Here is a 20930-nt window from a genome sequence, read left to right as displayed (position 1 = left end):
GAGAATTTATAAATTATTGTAATAAATTTTTATATTCTCTTTTTCATATTTTGTGAGAGGTTGCATTGCATACAGAATATTATTACTATGAAGGTAGTTGCTGAAACAAACGCTGGCAGCGAACGTATTAAAGTTTATTTGAAATTTGTAGAATAACGTAATATGATCTACTTAAGAGAAGGCTTATTATTATCATCGAAAAATTCATTGCCTTTCTGTGTACTGAAACTTAGATGTACTTGGACTGTGAGCGTATTCATATTGCATAATATTTTTAAAAATATTGTGTCAGTTCGCATTCACGAGTACACACTGAACTTGGTTCCATCGCTAACTTAAGCAAGTCTGAGCGAAGTGAAATTCGCTTTTTTATGGTTTGCCCCAAGGCGAATGTCGCACTGGTGAGCATCTCTGCTACCTTCCGTCTTATCCGAAGCATCATGACGATGCCCACGTAATATCGAAGATCAGCTGATGGACGGAAGCTCGCGTCCTCTCCAATAGTTATGAAACTCTTGGTCGTACTCGGTGTGCTCGCGATACAGTGCACCGCTGCAAAATCATGGAACAGCGACAGTAAGTGGGCAAATATGTCGGGAGTCGACAATCGAAATAATGTTAGTGTTCACTCGTCAGGTTATTCGGAAGAATCTTTCTCCCTGTTTGGCTGGATCAATTACTTTAAACGGCTCTCGTTGATAGCGTTAACACTGTCAGGAGTGATTCTGTATTATATCCCAGAATCTCGTCCATGTGAGTAATCGATTGATAAATAGAAAACTGAGAAGGTTCGTAAACAAATTTTCAAACGTCCTGAGAAGACCTACAAAATATTAATTATAAACAGACGCTGCTCGACATAGTTTTGTTGGTGTTGTAAGTTTAGGCAGTTCTGGACTACACTAGTCAGGTAAACCCGCGTCGAGCACATTTTGGTGCCGAGGTCATGATTGCATTTGGTCCCTATTTGCTATGAATTTGCCGACCAAAACTTGTCGACAAATTCCGAGCCTATTGCGAAAACAGATGGCTCGGTATTTGAGTGCAATGTTCTCAATCGCAATTCCATGCCACATCCATGACAAACCTTGACCTCGTGAAGAGGGCAGGTCGGTCGCACTAAGAGCGGACCTAACCTTGCTCTAAGAGTAAATATCGAGCAGAAACGGAGTAAACCTTACTGTACGAGGGAAACCGGAATTTTATTTACACTTTGAAATTACATAATTTTAAGTTTCGTGTATTTTCAATAATTTAATCCCGTTTCCCCTCCTACAGCAAGGTTTAGTCCGAGTTTGCCCGATACTTACTTTTAGAGTAAGGTTAGGTCCGCTTTTAGTGCGACCGATCTGCCCTCTACATGAGGGCAGAGTCTGCCCTCGTTTTGCCTTCGATTTGCCCTCGAATTCTGCCTGCAAACTTTGCACTCAAATCCGAGCGACATGCCGAACCACATGGTTCGAAATTTGTAGACAAGTTTTGGTGGAAAACTCCTAGAAAATCAAGAGCAGATTGTTTACTGCGACTTTATTTAAACTTGGCTCTCTGTCCCTTTACTAAAGGAGAAAATAGATAATTCTTCTAGTAAAACGTTTTTGGCAATCTTTTGCATAGGCCAGGAGTAACTTTTTGTTCGAACAAATATCGCGTTTTAATGGATTTCTTATATTTGATCTGTTCACAGACCGAATCGATTAAACATCGATTACTTATCGAGTTTTCTTAAAATTTTTTGCTAAAATATTAAAATAAATTTTCTTAACAACTAAGTTGAATATCATTGAATTTTTTCCACTTTTTATTTTGTGGAGTTAATCGATTTGGCAAATGAGCGGCTTATTTTGCAATAACTTCTGTGGAATTGATGTTGTGATTAATTTAGATACATCTTAATTGGTTTAGATAAATGTTCTGTGCTAATTGATTAAAAGTATAATTATCAAATCATATTAATGACGTACTTTGTTTGCAGATGCGCGCAAAATCTGTTGTACCATAATTGACATCACGGCGAATACTTTGAAAACGGCACTCAGCGCTTGTGAAAGCGACTACATGTATGAAACTATTAAATCCAATTATCATCGTGCGAGATACGAGCAATCCTTAAACCGGCGTTCACAAGAAGGTGTAGAAAATGAAGGTTTGAAGCGTCCGCAGGCTTGCAACTCGAAGCGGAAACCAAGTATGGTCAGCGATGGATTACAGGAGTCAGTGTAAAGAACATTGTCTTTTCCTCTAATGCGCCCATGCCCGCGGGCATAGCTACGGACAACAGCCGTAACACAGCCGTAACTTGCCACATAGCTGTGATAATGCGTGTGACAAACACATGCAGCCTTGCCCGCCGGGGCGTGGCTTCGTCATCGCCGGGGCGTGGCTTCGTGCCCGCCGGGGCGTGGCTTCGTGCCCGCCGTTCTGTGTATGCTCAGGGCAACAAAATCGCTGCCCGTACGGGCAGACGCTGAACAGCTTTGCTCTAATATAAAGATAGTTTTTGTGAACATACTTGAAAAAATTAACTTTGATCATTACATACATGTTTTACACTAAAATGAAAATATTACAAGAAACAGATATGTTCATTATAAATCATATTCATTAAATAAACCTATTATAAATAGACATGATATATTCTATAGAATTCGGGAAAGGAAGAAACTATTGAGGAAGCAAAGTAAAGATAGCCGACAATCTCGTCCCTACCTACGGAACAGTGTAACTAAAAAGGATTCGGATTCACACGTGGAAAGAAAGCCATCTTATTTTTATACTGACCGAGTAGATGATCTGCCGAAATATGTAAAATCAAATTTACGTGGTGTGAACAGGATCAATGGATCTGTTGAAAATTATGCACTTTTAATCAGGTACAATTACAGTAAACATAAGTAAAGAATTGTTTTGTTTACGGGAATTGTAGTGGCTGATTATATGGTCGCTAAACAGACATATTATAAAAACCCACGAATTCTTAAATTGTTATATTCACTAGATTTTAGTAACCCAAATGACGTAGGTTTTCTATTGAAAAACTGAAGGAACCATTTTAAGGAAATGTTTTCACTGTTACTTATAGCGGGAGTCCACGCGAGATGGCCATGCTCGACCAAAAATATGAAAAAGGTGACGTCATTTTCGTTCAAGATCCATACTGTAGAATAGAGTACAAGGAATGCTGCACATCGACTGATAGATTGTCTACGAAAACGGAAGTTTCAGTTTCAGAACAAGAGGGGCCAACGAGGGATGATAATAACTACACAGAATCGGTAATTTCAGTCCCTTATGACTACAGTATTGTCTCGGTACAATATGAAAAAAGAGGCGCACGATATATCTAAAACGTTCATCCCCATTGCCGTGAGATGTACCCCTTGATAAATGTAATCTAGAGTGTGTTGTGTTTAGAGTCCTTTCAACGAGTAAAGTGTCACGAATGCTTTGGTTAAAGTATCGTAAAACAAACATTAGAAACAATAAAGTTTCATCATTTTATATATTGAGACATTACTGTATTTGTTTCTCACAATTAGTATTTTAATCGTCAATCCTATCCATGAAAACGAAAGGACATTCGATCCCATAATTGCACGTTGAAAAATTAATTCAGGGAATGGAGACATACGTCAAAGACGTCGATCTGAGCTCTACACCGGAAGCGAAAGCTCCAAGATATTACGATCACACGACATTGTACGAGTCAAACTCGCATCAGTGCGGAAGCGGATGTTGCGGTGGAGGCAATGGTTGCTCGGTGTCATCTGCAGAAATAAATAGCAAGGAAGTTTCTAACGCGGAATTATTGGATGCAACTAAAAACGTACTAAAGTAATGGGAGCTTTCTGTCACCGTACACATTACATAGCAAACGCTGCAAGTCAATCACAATTTTTTGGTCCGCAGATCGTCAAAAAGCATGATAAACCCGAAATCGCACGAGAAGATGGAAGATAACTACACGAACTATGGCCGTGACAGTCGGATATTGAGAACGAGTAATTTCAGCAACGATCGAAAAGTGAATTTTCTAAATGAAGATCAAATAATCACACATGTAATTTACTGATTATTTTACGATCTAACGTTTGCGATATACTGTTGTAACTATCGAGTTACTACCCAGATAGTCATTGTCCATTTCATACTAAACCCTGCTTGGAGAAGAATTTGGTCTCATTTTTTATGAATTTGACCCCAAAACTTGTCGACCAATTCTGAGCCAAATGCGGAAACAGTTGAATGCAAAATTTGCAGACAAAATTCCATGCCGAGATATAGAGGGCAGGTCGATCGCACTGTTTGCATCAAATTGGTTGATGTTAACGAACGTTTACAGTTAATGTTAGCATTAACAGTATATAGCATATGTATTTTCACTGCCAATAGTTCACATGCCATCCACTAGCGGCGCTACAGTGATCACGCATACTCCCTATAGAGGGCACTAAGTCCTTGCTCTGCGAGTACATATCGGGCAAAATCGGAGTAAACCTTACTGTTGCAGGAAAAATAGAATTTTATTTAAATTTCTAAATTATATAATTTTAAGTGACATATATTTTCAATAATTTAATTCAGTTCTCCCTTTTCGCGAACAAGATTAGGTTCGCTCTTAGTGAGACCGACCGCCCTCTATGACGAAGCCAAGGTTTGGCCTCGATTTGCTCTTGATTTGGCATCGAATTCTGCCTGCAAACTTTGCACTTAAATACCAAGCCTAATGCAGAAACAGATGGATCGGAATTTGTAGACAAATTTTGGTCGCAAATTCATAGCAAATTGCTTACTGGGTAACCATAAAACGTCAACTTTTAGCGACTTAGAATTTATTACTCTCCCTTTAGAAACGCGAAGAAGGTGCAGATCCACGTGACAGTGTATCGTCAAGGTATGTCGATACGAAAAAAGTAGTGGCTCACCGTAGAAATGATGTAACTTATGTTACGGATCGCGGAGGTGAAGCTGATGACGAAAATTCGCAGCTCGGAGGGCGAACACCTACGATGTACGATTTTGATGAAAGGCCTCAGAGGGAGAAACGCGTATACAAAACGTATTCGGACGACTCGATCTTCGACATGGACGAAGCCTATTGTACAAAGCCTATTCTGAAGAGTACGTTAAGATCACAACAACGAGTCGTATCTTAAAATATTCATTAACACTGGAAGTACCAGGTGGATCAAAACGATCCAGTTTTTGTTTGTTTGTTTCGTGCGTTACAATTGGAAACCTATCAGATAAAATTATTAAGTAAATTGATTTGTACGTGTGTGTGTGTGTACCTACTGTAAACACTTGTGAAACGCATTTCTGTCAATTTTATGAGAAAATACAAGTCCGTCATCTCGATAACACGGTACTTTTAGTGTTATAAAGGCGACTTTGTGGGAAATTATGAAATAAATTTTAAATCTAAATGAGAACATCCTTGTATTCTTGTAGAAACTTACAAAGCATTATTCTATCAAACGAATCAAGTGTCTATCAATGTAATTATTCATATTTTCAATGTGTAAAATATTTCCATTAACGATCAAAGTAACGATGAAACTTACCCTATACAAAGAAAAGATTAATATAAAAATTAATGTTTTTCTATAATGTACAGAACGAGCAAATCAGACACTGACCTAAAGGAGGATTTAATCCTCATGGATTGAAAACTCTTTAAAACTGCAAGCTTATCCATATAAGTGGAGCACAGATACTATTTTTATGATGCAGATCGATTCAAGCCTGCCTTATTGCGAGCAGTAAATTGGATCTTCGGAGGTTGCCCAGAGGCGTCGAGAAGCAACATGGTCGGAAAGGAAGAGATCCAAGAGTTCACCGATGAGTGGCTCCTCTAGCCAACGGTGCCAGACCCGTCACAGCCGATACTCGAACCGTCGCGTCGGCAACCTTGGACACCTGCCATATCGAAACGCTTCAACGGAAAACCACTAAATTCGCATCACTTGTCAGCTGAATATCAATCGACGCCGCGGAATTCAAAATAAATCATAAATACTCTCGCGAATGCATTATTTACCTATCTTTGAGTGCACGAACGGTCTGGCAAGGAGACTGCAAAGCCTAGTCGTCACCGATTTAGTTGAGATTTTGCAGAGTTATTGATATAGTTCCCCCGATTACGAAAATACCTCATTATAGGGACAGACACTCAATAGTTTTCGAGATATGTAAAATGCCAATTTAGTTCACGACGTTACCACGCAGAAGTTCGGCGTAGCAGCAGAGTGCTGTATTTTCACGTCGTAGGACCGGGTTCGAATCCCTTCGTGTGTTAACTTTACTTTTTTAAATATTTTACGCGTAAAAATCCATTTTGGATGCTCAATAAATTGTAAATAATACACTTTTACTGACTAAAGGACTGATTGAAAATGATACTTATTATTTTACAGAAGGAATACTAGATCTATCGTTACATATACAAAGATAATAATTATAAATTATACATAAGAATAAAAAATAGAAAATAATATTAAAATAATACATAAGAAACAATAAATAGTAATCAAAATGGTTGATGGGGCTTGCGATCACGCTTCCTGGAGTTTGTATAATGTTGCACATAGCAAAAATTGCATGTATTGTATTTCATTTCTATATTTATTCTACGTAACGTATATTTTTTATATTATACTTCCATTGCTCTCAGGTACGATTGACATTATACAAACTCCAGGAAGCGTGATGGCAAGCCACATCAATCGGTATGAGTACTATTTATTGTTTCTTATGTATTATTTTAATACTATTTTTTATTTTGTGTTTTTTTTTACGTGTGAAATGTTAAAAAAATAAGTTACCAACGAAGGGATTCGCACCTGGGCCTACGACGTACAAAGTTCAGCTTGCTGCCGCTACGCCACACCTTAGTAACGTTCTGAACTGCATTTTTACGGTTATATCGAAACTCTAATTACAAATATCTCGAAAACTATTGAGTGTTTGCTCCTATAATGGGCTATTTTCGTAATCAGGAGAACTAAATCTATAACTCTGCAAAATCTCAGCTAAATCCGCGAAGACAAGGGTTTGCAGTTGTGAGCTGGGAACACGAACCGGAAGCGAAAAACTGTTTGCCGGTAGTAGACTCGCAAACAAATGTCCTCTTTCCAGCACCCGGAAGGATTCGAACCGGGTGTTCCTCGAAGTCGTGAATTATTTTACGAGCGCGCGCGCGATCGTCGAAGTCAATATTTGTCCGCGGCTCGACGGGTTCGGGAGTGTCGAGCGAGTTTCAATTTTCAGAGCTCGTCGGGAAACACGAAAGTTTACGAAACACGACCTTCGTCCGCGGCGCACTCCCGTACCGGAAGTGGATATCGCGCGTACGTGGCCTAAGAGCAATAAAGGAGGCCCGGCTTGCCAAGCCGCCAAAAGAGAATGGGGAAAGACAGTCGCGCGGAGACCAAGAAGCGCGTCGGATCACGCAACGGAACCGCGAAATCATCGACGAACACGTGACACGCGAGATCATCGGATTGACTCGAGTCCCATCATCCCCCGCTGGGATTTCCGGATATCGATCCCTTCAGATTCGCGCGATACCGCGAAAAAAACTTTTCGACATCGTTTTCGCAAAATTCGAGTTTAAAAGATTCTCGTTTCAAAATTTCTCCGGTTTCGGCAAGTTACCGAACCGATTTAATGTTTAAACGAGTCGGTGGAAAGTGCGTTAGGGAATGGTGAAGAGACTGTACATCGGTGTGTTTTAGGTGAGCGGCGGAAAATAAAAATAACACGGAGTTTATAATGGTTGCTGGGAGAGTGCCGGAGGGATAATCGATAGCGCGACGATTTGTTCAAAGTAGAATATTCTGTTATTTCGCTTATAGTACCGCGGCGCGGAATATGTATGCATGTATTCGATAGCGGGAAAAAATTGGCGGGTCATGGGTAGCATTGTTTAGTGAACGGAATGCGATCCAAGTGCATCGTTCGGCGACCAAAACACGGTCATGCCCGGTACCCGATGCCAGTTCACCCGTAACTCGACTCATGTGCCGCTGCGGTACATTGTTAGACGCCAGGAGTAAATTCTTCAGATTCCACGGGGCATGTGCGAACTGTTCTATTAATGTACACCCATCTCGTCGTCCCGTCTCTGTCGGACGAGGGGCCGCACGCACTTCGATCCCGCTCATTCTCTGCCTCCGTTCCCCCCTCCTTCTTTCAGCCGCAGGTCGGTACGAAGAGTGTGCGGCATATTTAAACTTTCGTTCGAAGGGGAACACGAGGCGAATGCCTCGTCCGATCAACGGAGATGGTCCCGTTTCCATTTCGATAAAGGCATACACCGGGACACCCGGTAAATGGAGCAAAAAATAAAAACAACCTAAGAACAGAATCTACAAATTCGTGATGGGTAAACGAGAGCATAAGTAATTTTGTTCCGGGAACCGGTAAGATCGCTGTTATCGCAGCCAGCCAATACATCTGTATTATTAACTAAACTCGCGTATACGCGTACAATTTCCGGCAACGGCCCGGCTCCGCCCGGCCCGGCCCGGCTCGGCCCACCGTGTTTTCCTTGGCAAACGCGACCTTTGCGACAAGGCAACACGCTCCGCTCACCTGTGCATCAGTTTTCGGATGTTTTATATGAAATTCGGAGGCGTTATCTTCGCCCGTGGATCCCGGCCAACGAGAGATGTAATCGTGACGAATTTTTCCCGGTTTCCACGTACACCCTCCTCGCAGGGGAGACACTAGATACTTACACTAGACACACAACATCGTTCCCCACTCGTTCGACGTTTCCATTGCAGCGCGCTACATGATTCTGTTATGCTTTGTGCAGTGACAAATGCGCGGAGTATGACGTCAAATGCAATTAGAGGTATACGGCGGAAGAAGAGCTCGCTATGCGAGGTAAAGGTGGCTGTGATCGGAGCACCCGGAGTCGGGAAGAGCGGTGGGTATACACGGTTTATCTTGTGTCTTATATCTCCCGTAGAAAGGACCCCGTCGATTGTCCATTGTATCCGGTTGTCAAATTGAAACGCTCCACGGTTGTGCATAGATCCATCGTTACGCTTCTAACAGCGACACAATTATCCGGGGCTGCGTGGTGTTTCTGCTTTCGTTGTCCTTGTTTTGCTTCCATCGACGACGTTTATTTCGTTAAAACCCAGCTGTAATTTTAGAAACAAATGTTCCGCTTCATATAGTTGCCGACTGGGTTTGATGCCGCACACCTGGGTTCCAAATCTACAAGGATAGACGCGGAATTTCGGAGCATGTACCTTACGCTTCAAAATTAGCAGACGATCAATCGCCCGCAACATTGTGTTCGACTTTTGTCTTCGAATGTTTGAGCGTTATGGATAATACAAACATTTGCTGATTCATATTTCCGAATTCTTTGACAGAATAATTTTGTTGAATTTGTTCTTATTTTTTACCAGTTTTTTCTGGTTAAAATGAGTTTTATCAAATTGTGGAACCGAACGTAGGTACATCTGTTGGTGTAAATAAATTGTACGTATTATTCGTTTCTCGCGAAGTGCTGTATATACCTAGCAATCATAAAAACGTTTAATTTTATTGCGATAGAAACGCGTGTGACATTAACCGTAGTCGCTGCTCACAGTTCAATGTACAGTTATCTAGAAGTCGTTAGATGAAGCGCCCGCTTGGAGTTACAAGTAATAAATTGATTTTCTATCTACGTCACACGAATATCGCATAGTTTCATAGTTTTCAACTAATAAGCATGCACGCATAATAAACAAACTTTATGAACGTAACGCATGTACATTATGATTGAAAGTGTTTGATCATGAATCCCGTTTCTGTGCTTTTTCCATTATAAAAATATTTCTTGTTTTATAATTATATGATTCTTACTGTTTTTAACTATCTCTCTGTCCGTTTTCTTGGTATGTAATAACCCTGCGCAAAAAGTTAGCACTTCTACAAATGGATAAGTTGAAATAATTAAGGCAAAAGCTTAATTTAGTATCTATACCCCTGACGAAATGTATTACTGTTAAAAAATTGAACTGTCAACGGTTATTGTTAGATATTTCATATTTTTTACGCGAAAAATGTTTTCAGCAACATTACAAGCGAATGCAACGATAAACAACAATTTTTGTATACAAAGAAAATATTAATACAAAAATTAATACGTTCGTTGTTTTGCGAAGATACAGAATGAGTCAATTTGGCACTCGTTTAAGGAAGCGATCAACCATACTCGAGCGTTGAGAACATCTTTTGATAGTCCCTTTTAGTAGTCTTTATCCTTGGAAGTATAGAGGTGGATAGTAACGATAGTAACTACGAAGAAACGATATAGATTGTTTTATATTTGCTTGGAGAACATAAGTACATTATTATTCAATATTGATTTTTAATTTTAATATATGTGCAAATTAGGTGGGCCAGAAAGTCTTTCTGCACAGTTTAATGTTTACAACAAGTTCAAGCTCATTAAATTGGAATTAATGAGATGTAAGTGTTTATTTTATTTGGAAACGTTCTGCCATTTTGTAATGTCATTATTTTTTAATAATATAACACTCCCTTTGTCCCATAATAATAGTAGCAAGTGAATATTTAAACAGGAATTATTGGCAAATGCAGCTGTAAGTTATATTGTAGCACAAAATTGCAAAGCCTTCAATCAAAATCAATGTTTCATAACATCTGTCATTTCTTTTCACACATCTTTCAATTTTTAGGTTAATTCAATTATTACGAATTATAACTATTCTTCTAATTTCATCCGCTCATCGAAATCAATTGTTTTATTTCAGTTGAATATCAACCCATTGTAAAAGTAAAATGAAAAAGAGAGAATGATGATTCCAATAATGTTAAGCTCACGCATATAGGGATAGCAAAGTTTCGCAGTCAAGGGATCCTACCTACAAGTTTAAAATGCAGTAACGAAATTATTGAAAAATCCAGAAACCTTCTGAACACTCAAAATGAAAACTAGGAGTAATATTTTTAATTTATTGTTTAATTTAATCTAGTTTTTTTATAATAAATGTTGCGTTCTATATTTGTTTTCTTTTGCTACTATTATTATGGGACAAATTAACTTCATCGACTGCTACTATTCTTATGGGACAGAGGGAGTATAATTAATGTCATGAATGGACGAAGAAAAAATGCAAAAATTTTCTGATCAGTATAATAATTTATTCGGGTATCATATTCTATGATTTTGGTCGAGTATATACTGCCAGGAGTAGTAATATTAAAAAAATCCTTTTACAAACAACAATCTAGAAGCGCAAAAGTTAATTTAAGCACCAGTGAAAGTGTCCTAAGCTAACGAATGTCCAGACGACGAGATGAAATAAGAAACGTGTGATTAGGACCCTGAAGAGGTCGGCGACGTGTATTTTCGGTAATGGCACGTGTAAGGCATAGGTGAATAAATAATTGGTTGGCCCCCTGTGGCTGTACATCCCGCAGATTGTGTGTACACTATAAATAAAGTTTTATTTCAAAACGAAGAATCGGATCACGTCTTATAAAAGATTACATGGTCAATTTCCAGCGAACAGAGGACCGTCGACCGTTTGCATCGCCTTTCAAAACTACGACACGCAATGTCTTTCTTTGGAACGAGAGTTTCACCGTCGAATGTATTTTTAACCTGCCTGCGAGAGGCTTTCCTTTTTGTCGGAGGAAAAGTAAAAAGGCCAATTGGACCGGCACGAATCGATCCGCATAGGAAATTGGCACGAAAGCCCCGCGAACTTTTAATGAGGCACACCAAGGAAAACGTCGAAATGATGTTGCTCTAAGGATCCTAACGTAAATACACCGATCGCCAATAAATTCGCCTCGAACGAAATGTTCGGGCGGTCCTGTCAATCACGAACCAAATTGAACCGGCAGAGTCAACGTTTCGATTCTTTCGGAAAAATGCTTTTGAATTTCACTGCTCCGAGAGAGCAAGAGCATTTCTTCAGTTTACATTGCCTGACGAAGAGACCTTCTTTAATCTTCTTGAGAAACTTGACCAGAGTGAACAATATTTCGAACTTCGGACGAAAAAAACGTTAGATGTTTTATACAAACTGGTCGTTTTTCATTTTGAAGTTGAGATGAAACACATCGCGGTGACGTCTAACGGTCGTGCAAGGTTTTGTGGCGCCGTGGCAGGTTCGAGTTCGAGGTAAAAATAGTGTGGTGTACCTCGAAGCAGGTCACTAGGCTATACCTCTCGTTTCTCTCGATCGTATGGCGATACGTCGGAAGACCTACCATATCGAACAAGATTCTGTCGATTTTTCGAATTTTAACTAGAAATTCATTTCAAAACGATCGATTACTGCTATCTTGATGAACGCTCGAACAAATTCAAAGCTATCATCGACAACCACGATTCATCGAAAAGGGCATAGAAATTCAATAACGCTTTCCTCTCATAAACGAATTCATTCGGGCACACGCCTACGATTTTGTGCTTCAAATAACTAGGACTAATTGAAGAGCAGCTTATAAAAATAGATTGGACTATTTCAATAGTGTGCGATTGAATGTTTTATTGATAAATGAATGACCTAATAGCATGATTAAAAATATTCCAAGAACAATAATTAGATTAGAAGTTTTATTGATAAATGAACGATCTAATAGCATGATAAAATATATTCCAAGAATAATAATTACACTATGCATCTTTGTGCAAAGTACACCTTTTGAAATGCTGTTTAGACAAAACTAAAATGAAAACAACTGTTTTCAATAATTTTATCACCTTGACGACGACACATTTAATACAAACGTTAAACATTGTACCCAACATTTTATTTCTCCCATTTATATTCGACATAGTTGCATAAGGAACTGCAGTTTTGTAACGATAAGTAGACTGTGGTTTTTTATGCATTTATGAGGAAACTGAGTAAACGAAATGCAAAACAGTCGAAACTCGAAATATATTCTTATATAACTCCTGCTTTTTATTTTGTATAAATATCCACAGTCTACTAATAATACAGTGTACATAAGAATATGTAGAACGGTATCAGATTGGCAAGAAAGTAATTTCCGTTTCTTCTTATAATGAACTTTCATCAATAAAATCTATTCCATTTTGTTCGATGATCTTTTGCCATCTTTCTGGTAACTTCTTGATTCCACGCTCGTAGAACTTTCGGTTCGTATCAACAAATAACTGAACAAATGCGGTTTCAGGTGATCATTTTTAGTGACAGTTTTACTATTCAAAAAGTTTTGAAAAATTCGAAATAAATGGTGATCTGATGGTACAAGATCCGAGCTGTATGGCGAATGTGACATTACTTTCCAACCAAGCCCCAATAATTTTCTACAAGTTACCAAAGATGTGTGTGGCCTAACGTTACCATGGAGTTTTTCTTTGATTGCTTCTTCCAGTTTCATTAGTTGTTGACAGTAAACATCGGAATTGATGGTTTGGTTCCTTGGGAGCAGCTCAAAATACACAACGTCCTTATAATCCCACCAGTTTGACAGCATGATCTTTTTTTGATGCAATTCAGCTTTCAAATTGGTTTGTGCTTGTTCATCACGCTTGGACCATGGTCGTTGTAGATTGGTGTTATTGTAAACAACCCATTTTTCATCACTAGTGATGATTCGCTTAAATAAAGGGTCGATTTCATTGCATTTGAGATGCATATCGCATATCTTGATGCGTTGCGTAAAGTGAATTTCTCTCAATTCGTGTGGAAGACAAATATCGAGCTACTTAACGAGTCCAAGACATTTTAAATAATTTTCAATTGTTGTGTATGATACATTTAACCTTTCTGCAATTTCTCGCACAGTTATATGACGATCCGATTCAATTATGCTTTCATTTGATTATCATCAACTTCAGTTGGTCGACCAGAACTTTGGTCACTTTTAGGTAAAATATCTTCAGAACCGTTAAGCAATGAACACCATAATCTTCAGATATCTCTTTGTGAGTCTCAACAGCTTTTTTGTCTTTATGGAAGGAAAAAACAAAATGTGCGTTTTTAACTCAATTTTAGATTGACACTGAACCCACAATTGTAAAAGTTGCTAACAGTTACAGTTATCAAATGCTAAAAGGAAAAATTTATAATCTTAACAGAAGTCATTGAAACAAAACAAAACGCCATCAATTTGTAAAAACCGAAATTACTTTCTTACCAACCTAATATATAAGCCAAAGAAAGATTTATCAGACACAATAATTTTTCTAATCCTGCTGTGTTAATTATTCACTGGACACGTCAACAGCGTTTGCTCTTTCTGCATTACAGCATTGACGGTGAGGTTTCTAACAAGGAGATACATCGGGGAATATGATCACCAGTCAGGTGAGGAATATCTCGATTTACAAACGCGCAACCCGCTCGTGACAATGTGCGGCTACCTAGCCGCGGCATAAACTACGGTTAAATGCGGGAAAAGTTTGACAATGGGTGACGGTGTTTTTCTTTCTTTTCTGAAAAACTGCCAGCAACTGTATGCCTACCTCAAAGACCGCATATAACGCTCCCTACGCATACCACGGTCCGCGTCTGGGCTAAATTTATCGAAGACGAATTTGACACTAGACAGGACGAGTACTAATGCAAGGTTGATACTCGAACGAGCTTCTTGTTTTGTACAAAGACAGACGCAGATAGAAGACAAGCAGCTTTCTTGCGAGCATGTGCTCCGTTGAGGTTCTAAAACTGGAGTAGACTGGAAATTTAGCTATCTGGTCTCGATTTTACACGAAAACCGCACGAACATTGCATCAGTTTCCCGACATTACGCTCCTCTAATTTTAATGAAGTTCAAAGTCGTCTTAGCCCGTTTCAGGATAAATTATTGTTCGAACGTGTAAGATACGTTTTGACCTTCATGCTTCTTTTTAGAGAACAGATACAAGCACGAGGTGCTGGTTGACGGTGAACCTATTCTTTTCGAAATTTTGGATACCTGCCCGAAGGTAACGGTTCCGCTTCTATATGCAGCGTGTATACTGGACGAATTAATTAGGCAATCGGAAACGACCGTGCGAAACTCCTGATCGTTTGTCATCGATATTTTAGAGCGAAGACGAACTGCCATCGGCGGAGACTCTGCAATGGGCTGACGGACTGCTATTAGTCTACTCGATAACCGACAGGAGTTCTTTCAATTTTGTACGAAAGGCGAAGGACACGCTCGCGGTGGCTGATCCAGAAGCCACGATGCCTCTTGCGATGGTGGGAAACAAAGCCGACATGGTACACTTAAGACAAGTTAGCACAGAAGAAGGGGAGATACTCGCGAAGGATTTCGAATGCTGGTTCAGCGAGGTATCCGCGGCTGAACAGGTAAACTATTTGTTTTTAATTGTGTTGTCGGGAAACATTTCAACAACATTCGTATCACTGCGAGATAATTTTGTCTCGTGAACAAAACATGTGGTACTATTTCTGGAGATGGACGGAAATACGAAAACAATGGAAAAAGTTCATGCGCACACACATGCTATGTTTAATCTTGAATATAGATTTATCAAAAGTGACTATTTTGACCACTTCATACAAAGGCAAATAGATGCATAAAAATCGAAATAAATCATTTATATGCATTTTTCCATTGTTTTTGTATCCGTGGACATCGTCAAAGGTGTGCCTCATAAAATAAAAGAATTATATTCACAAAGATTCTTAAGTGAAAATATTAAATCGACGGAGAAACCGTACTTGAATCCTTATTTTGTGATTGTACTAAAGTCCAAGTTACATTCTGTACAATTTATGATTAGCAAGAAATTGAAATAAGTGAATGCGGCCGATATTTTGCTTTAATAAGTCGGACAACAATTGTAGTTTTGTCTTATTTAATTGATTGCGTTCAGAAGAACGTTACAATCGAATTACTTATGAAATATATCTTATTACATATATATATACTTATATACTTATAAGTATACTTATACTTTATATACTTATTACTTATTACTTATGTATAAGTTTTATATAAATGTCTAACAGTCCCTTTTCTTGTCAGATATTTATATAAGCAAATGTTTTCAGTGATTCCACAAATCTTACTTGAAAAATGATCATTTTGTCTAGGTTACTCAAGTCGCTGAGTCTTTCCACGAATTATGTCGGGAAGTTTTGGCTGCCAGAAGGAGAAACAAACAATCTTTATTGGACAGGATGCTCGGTAGCAAAGCTACACGCGCATATTCGCGAGGGAAAAGCGATTCCGCGCTTCCGAAGGATTAATGTATACGATTTCTTAATTTATTCACGCGAATATCCACTTTGAAAATTCATGTTAAACGGACCATCGTCAGAATTATTTTTATGAAAACTTACGATCTTGTTTTAGGAACAATAACGTAAGTGCATATGTTTTATGTACTTGTTCGTACTTATCATTAAAATTATAAGTACCAAAGATTTATGTAACATCATATAACGTTTATAATTTATATAGTAATCGTATTTATGTTATTCATGTTAAAGAATTCGATAATATAAAGTAGAAGCAATATATTGATATTATAGAAATGAACATTTATACTAATTCATATAAAACTGCTGTGCCAAGTATAAATAGTCCAATCAATATTTAATGTTCAATACTGTCACGTTATTTAAACATATACAATATTTAAACACATAATTTAGATATGTTAATGTTATATGTCTTTTCACCCCGACCTCCCATAAGCCCCCGAAGAAATGCGACGCAGAAGGGGGGGGGGGGGTGAAATGTCAAGCCACTCCATCACCGGCACGGCGGTTCGATTTTGAAAGTCGGGGTCACGAACAGTGTCGCCAGGACGAGAAAATCGAGGGGAATACAATGTACCCCCTCTCCGATGACCAGAGTAATATGTGACACGTTGCGCGTGCGCGACGGGGATTGAGTGGGACACCAAGCGTCGCCTCAGTCGCGCGCGGCACCACGTGGTACGTCACGTGACCAGTCTATGGTCTTAGTGGGGGACGTTGGAGTGTGCTTAAGGTGGTGGAATGGGATAGTGGAAGGGGAAAAGGAGGAGAGGAAACAGATACCCAAATGGGCATCTTCTGGCGTTGAGAAACGCTGAAGTGGAGTAATCCGCGACCAATTTCAGATGCACCGCCTTGGTGGTTAAAGAAACGAAGAGAGCTACATATGCTTTCCGGGAAGTTTTGACAGTTTTCACCAGATCCCGCGCACGGAGGATCCAATATTCTTGGCGAAGAATGTTGAGGATGAGCTGCAAGCCTGCGTGCACTGCCCGAGCGTGGGCTTGCTCAATGATGACGCGCACAAACAGTTGCGAAGACAACAAGACTGGATGCTTCGCGAGGACTGGCATGGGAACGTTGCACAGCCGACCTCCTACGCGAAGGATACCATCCTCGTCCAGAAACGGGTTAAGCGACTCGATTTGACTTTTTGATGAAAGCGACTTCCCATTGGCGAGAGAGAGAGAGTTTCCTCGGGAAACTGACTATGTTGAACGCGTTGCAGCCAAAAGAATTTGGCAGCGGTGCATTCAGCAGCTGAGAGAGCTCGACCTTGAGGAAGGCCTGGACTGTCGGAGCGGCCGACGCGAGAATTTCGACTGAAGCGTTGAAGATAGGCCGTAACTAGAATTAATTTTGGCCAACTGGAGAAGGGGTACTCTAAATCCCAGTCGGGGACGAGGGTCAGGTTGTGTAGCACGACCTTTGACACCGACGGGTTTTCCCGAGCGAAGTGAGGAGGTTGAATGGGCCACTCAACCAGGTGCCACCAAAGAGGGGAGTGGAGCAAATCATCACTGTGGAGCTCGCGTGAAGCGAAATCCGCGGGATTTTTCGCCGTCGGCACAAGTCGCCAGAGTGCTTGAGGGAGGGGAGTTTGTACGTCGGCAACACGGTTAGCGACGAAGGTTTTCCATTTAGAAGGGTGAGACTGCACCCACGCGAGCGCAACCGTAGAATCGGTCCAACAAATGCATAGAACTTCGCCAAGGTCGAGAGAGGACAAGACGAGTTAGGAGCATGGCAGCTTGCAATTCGAGGCGGGGAATGGTCAGAGGAGTTAAGGGAGCAACCTTTGACTTGCCCGCAAGCAGAGATACAGTGATTGCGCCGTTATCCGACATGCAGCGGGCGAACACGACGGCCGCGTAGGCAACCATGGAGTTCGATCCGCGAGGCCTTTGGTGTATACCTGGTCCATCGTGCAATCTGGAGACCGTCTAAGAGAGGAAGTCACGAGTAAATGGCCTTCCATCTTTCGAGGAACTGATTCGAGATAGGGCCGTCCAAACCGACACGTGGGCGCCAAAGACCCTGTATTAAGATCTGTACGCTTATGATGGCGGGGGTGACCCAACCGAATGGGTCGTACAACCTTGCGATGGTCGAGAAAATGGTTCGTTTGTAGAACGGCAGCGAGCCGATAGAGCGACATTGAATTGAAACGTGTCACGGGAAGGGTTTCAGCTGATCCCGAGGATTTTGATTCGATCGTCCGGAGTGAGTGTTCTAGAGCAGGCTAAGCCATGATCCGCAGAAAATTGGCCGAATTGCTGGCCCCCTTACGCAATTTCATATGACCGCGTTGCAGCGACTCGATCAGCTGATCACGGGACTGGCGAATAGCCGAAAGGTCGTCACCGTCGAAGAGCACGTCGTTGACATAAATGTGGGAGCGTACTACGGGCACCGCGAGCAGATACCGAGCTCCCTCATAATTAACTGTAAGGAATTGAAACGCCTGCGTCTTCTAGGATGGAGATTTTTTCCAGAGGATTCGCTGATAATCAACGTCGCGCTCGTCGACAAATACCTGGCGATACATTTTCGCTATGTCCGCAGTGTAGACAAAGTGATTCCGAATCTCGACGTCGAACTTGAAGTACCCATGATCGACCGTTAGAACGCCGAGTCTGTCGTGTCCGTACAGCAAAATGGGGCCCGTGTGATGACTGGCTACGAGGACCACGCCACCTAGTAGTGTCACATTGTTTTAAGCCTTTCAACCCACACGAAACTCCTTAGGAAGTATCGTTGCCTTCTTTGACTAGAAAGGATACGGCCTTAGAGGCGTTCAGGCATAATCCCACGGATGGTAGCTTCGCACCACCGGCCGCTCAACCGAGTTCGTGAACCAAATGTCTGAACCTGCGGTTCCTCTCGTACTGAGTAGAATTACTAACGCAACGACTAGTTATCAATAGGGCAAAACTAACCTATCTTTTTTTCCGTGAGAAAATGCTTTTCGCATACTTCGGCTCCCTGGGGGAAGCCGGGGTTATGTGGGACTATCCCCAAGGGAGTGTCCCCGGAGACTACCCACTAAAAATTCACGCCCACCTAAGCTAAAGAGGAGGTGCCTGGATCACGCGAGTACTCAACAGGGCACCTCCCAGCTAACATACTACCCGGGGGAGGGGGTTAGCCTCCCCCATTACCTACTCTATAAGACCCCGGGCGGAGGGGCCCGGTGCCTCGCTCGGAGCCGGTGTCAGCTCACCGGAGTAAGGAAGGGCCGTCGGAGGCGCGATCCGGAACGCCTCGACCCTTCTCACCTAACCCCCCACGAATCCCCCTCCCCTTATAGGGGAGGGATGGACCAACACCCCTCCACACCGAGAGTTATCCAGGAAGGTGTTGACCAAACTCAGGGAGAGCTATGCTCCCCCGCGGGGGCCGGGTCAGCTCACACCTCGAGCCCCCGAAAACTAACCTACCCCACGACGGTCTAACCACTCTAACCACTTACAAAATAATTACATTTCAGAAGTGGTAAGTAATAACTTTTTTGTCTTCACAATTAATATGTGATAAAATCTGAATATATGAAATGTATTTTAAATTTTTAAGTCGACATTAAGAAATAAGAAAGGCAAACGCTTTGAAAAAGTGATAACTTTTTTTATCTGCTACCGTATAGACGTGATATGTGTATGATAAGCGGGTCTGCTAAATAAAAATAAAATTGATAATAAAAGCGGCTACATAATACAAGAAGGAAGAACTTAAAAAAAATCGGAAAGATCGTTTGATTTTTATTTAAATGGATGCATGCACGCGCCACAGAGTCAATTATTTTGCGATTAATGTTCGGATTGTTGATAAAAATAATAAACTATTACTCGAACAATTGGAATAAAAGATACTTAGGCACATCACATGAGCGAATATCTTCAGAAATTGGTACAAGAAGTATTACATGATTTTAAAATTAAGAAGGAACAGATTTCATGTATAGTGACAGATAATGCTTCGAACATTTTAAGTATAACGGAAAAAATGAATAAGATCAATGGAGAAAATATACAAATATTAGAAGACAGTGATGCAATTTTAACAAATAACTCACGAGCAAAACAAACGATAAAAAGAAATGAACATTTAGATGATATTGTTGAAGAAGCGTCCGAAATATTCCGAATTGAACGTATGCGATGTGCTGTGCATACGTTGCAATCAGCGATTCGAGATGGATTAAAAGATCAACACGCAGCTACTCTCATCAGAAACCCAAGACAAGTGGCTGTTGCAAGCAAAACCCCTAAAATTGATGCAATTAAGGCCTTTCTTGAAGATCTCGATAGTCAAAGTGTATAGTGATAGTGTTTCGTTAACTAAAGAACAATGGGAACAGACAGCAAAACTAGAAAAGGTTCTGTCGTATCCTTATGTAGTCACCTTAAAGCTGCAAGCTGAAGATTTGATACCTGGAAAATTTTTACTGGAGCGGAAAAACTTGATGCGTCAGATAAGCCAAACTGAAGGGTCCATTGCTGATGTGATTAAAACTTCAATGAAAAAAAGAGAGAATTAGCTAATGCAGAATAAAGTTTTATTAGCTGCTGTTTACGTTAGCCCAATGAATCGAATTTTATTAAATAATGATCAAATTAACTTGTAGCAAAAGAGACACTGTATAACATTGCAATGTGCTTGAAAGTGTTACAGTTAGAGGCGCCTAAAGCTGATGAATAA

General features: G+C 40.4%; 2 protein-coding genes across 7 annotated transcripts; both read left to right on the top strand.

The window, feature by feature from the left end:
- The first annotated feature begins 391 nt into the window (after nt 1-391).
- LOC143355045 (uncharacterized) lies at nt 392-6043 on the top strand. Of its 4 annotated transcripts, none has more exons than XM_076789498.1 (9): nt 392-753; nt 1973-2216; nt 2643-2870; nt 3080-3126; nt 3223-3272; nt 3614-3831; nt 3907-4057; nt 4848-5118; nt 5731-6043. In XM_076789498.1, exons 1-9 carry the CDS (start codon nt 507-509, stop codon nt 5853-5855), a joined length of 1581 nt encoding a protein of 526 aa, XP_076645613.1. In that variant the 5' UTR covers nt 392-506; the 3' UTR covers nt 5856-6043. The 4 variants fall into 4 exon arrangements, with proteins under 4 accessions (XP_076645613.1, XP_076645612.1, XP_076645611.1 ...); XM_076789497.1 differs by having other exon boundaries at nt 392-576; nt 637-753; nt 3080-3272; nt 5731-6042; XM_076789496.1 differs by having other exon boundaries at nt 1973-2210; nt 3080-3272; nt 5731-6042.
- Nucleotides 6044-7271: 1228 nt separating this feature from the next.
- LOC143355044 (ras-related and estrogen-regulated growth inhibitor) lies at nt 7272-16554 on the top strand. 3 transcript variants are annotated; one of them, XM_076789493.1, is made up of 6 exons: nt 7272-7733; nt 8819-8932; nt 14265-14321; nt 14868-14941; nt 15045-15311; nt 16062-16553. In XM_076789493.1, the coding sequence occupies exons 2-6, from the start codon at nt 8836-8838 to the stop codon at nt 16215-16217; spliced, it is 651 nt and encodes a 216-aa protein (XP_076645608.1). In that variant the 5' UTR covers nt 7272-7733; nt 8819-8835; the 3' UTR covers nt 16218-16553. The 3 variants fall into 3 exon arrangements, with proteins under 3 accessions (XP_076645608.1, XP_076645607.1, XP_076645609.1); XM_076789492.1 differs by lacking the exon at nt 7272-7733 and adding an exon at nt 7789-8326 and having other exon boundaries at nt 16062-16554; XM_076789494.1 differs by lacking the exon at nt 7272-7733 and adding an exon at nt 8386-8420 and having other exon boundaries at nt 16062-16554.
- Nucleotides 16555-20930: the final 4376 nt, after the last annotated feature.

Source organism: Halictus rubicundus, chromosome 6 (genome assembly GCF_050948215.1).
Source record: "Halictus rubicundus isolate RS-2024b chromosome 6, iyHalRubi1_principal, whole genome shotgun sequence".
Classification (NCBI taxonomy): domain Eukaryota; kingdom Metazoa; phylum Arthropoda; class Insecta; order Hymenoptera; family Halictidae; genus Halictus; species Halictus rubicundus.
This window is presented reverse-complemented; position numbering and strand designations above follow the sequence as displayed.

What these genes read in the sequence shown, in the direction of transcription:
- LOC143355045 (XM_076789495.1), top strand. Translation starts at nt 507, where the DNA reads ATGAAACTCTTGGTCGTACTCGGTGTGCTCGCGATACAGTGCACCGCT. An exon ending in ATAATAACTACACAGAATCG is followed by an intron (nt 3,273 to 3,613) that starts GTAATTTCAGTC and finishes AAATTAATTCAG; the next exon opens with GGAATGGAGACATACGTCAA. An exon ending in AAGATCAAATAATCACACAT is followed by an intron (nt 4,058 to 4,847) that starts GTAATTTACTGA and finishes CTCTCCCTTTAG; the next exon opens with AAACGCGAAGAAGGTGCAGA.
- LOC143355044 (XM_076789492.1), top strand. Translation starts at nt 8,017, where the DNA reads ATGTGCCGCTGCGGTACATTGTTAGACGCCAGGAGTAAATTCTTCAGA. An exon ending in GGAATATGATCACCAGTCAG is followed by an intron (nt 14,322 to 14,867) that starts GTGAGGAATATC and finishes GCTTCTTTTTAG; the next exon opens with AGAACAGATACAAGCACGAG. An exon ending in TTTTGGATACCTGCCCGAAG is followed by an intron (nt 14,942 to 15,044) that starts GTAACGGTTCCG and finishes TCGATATTTTAG; the next exon opens with AGCGAAGACGAACTGCCATC.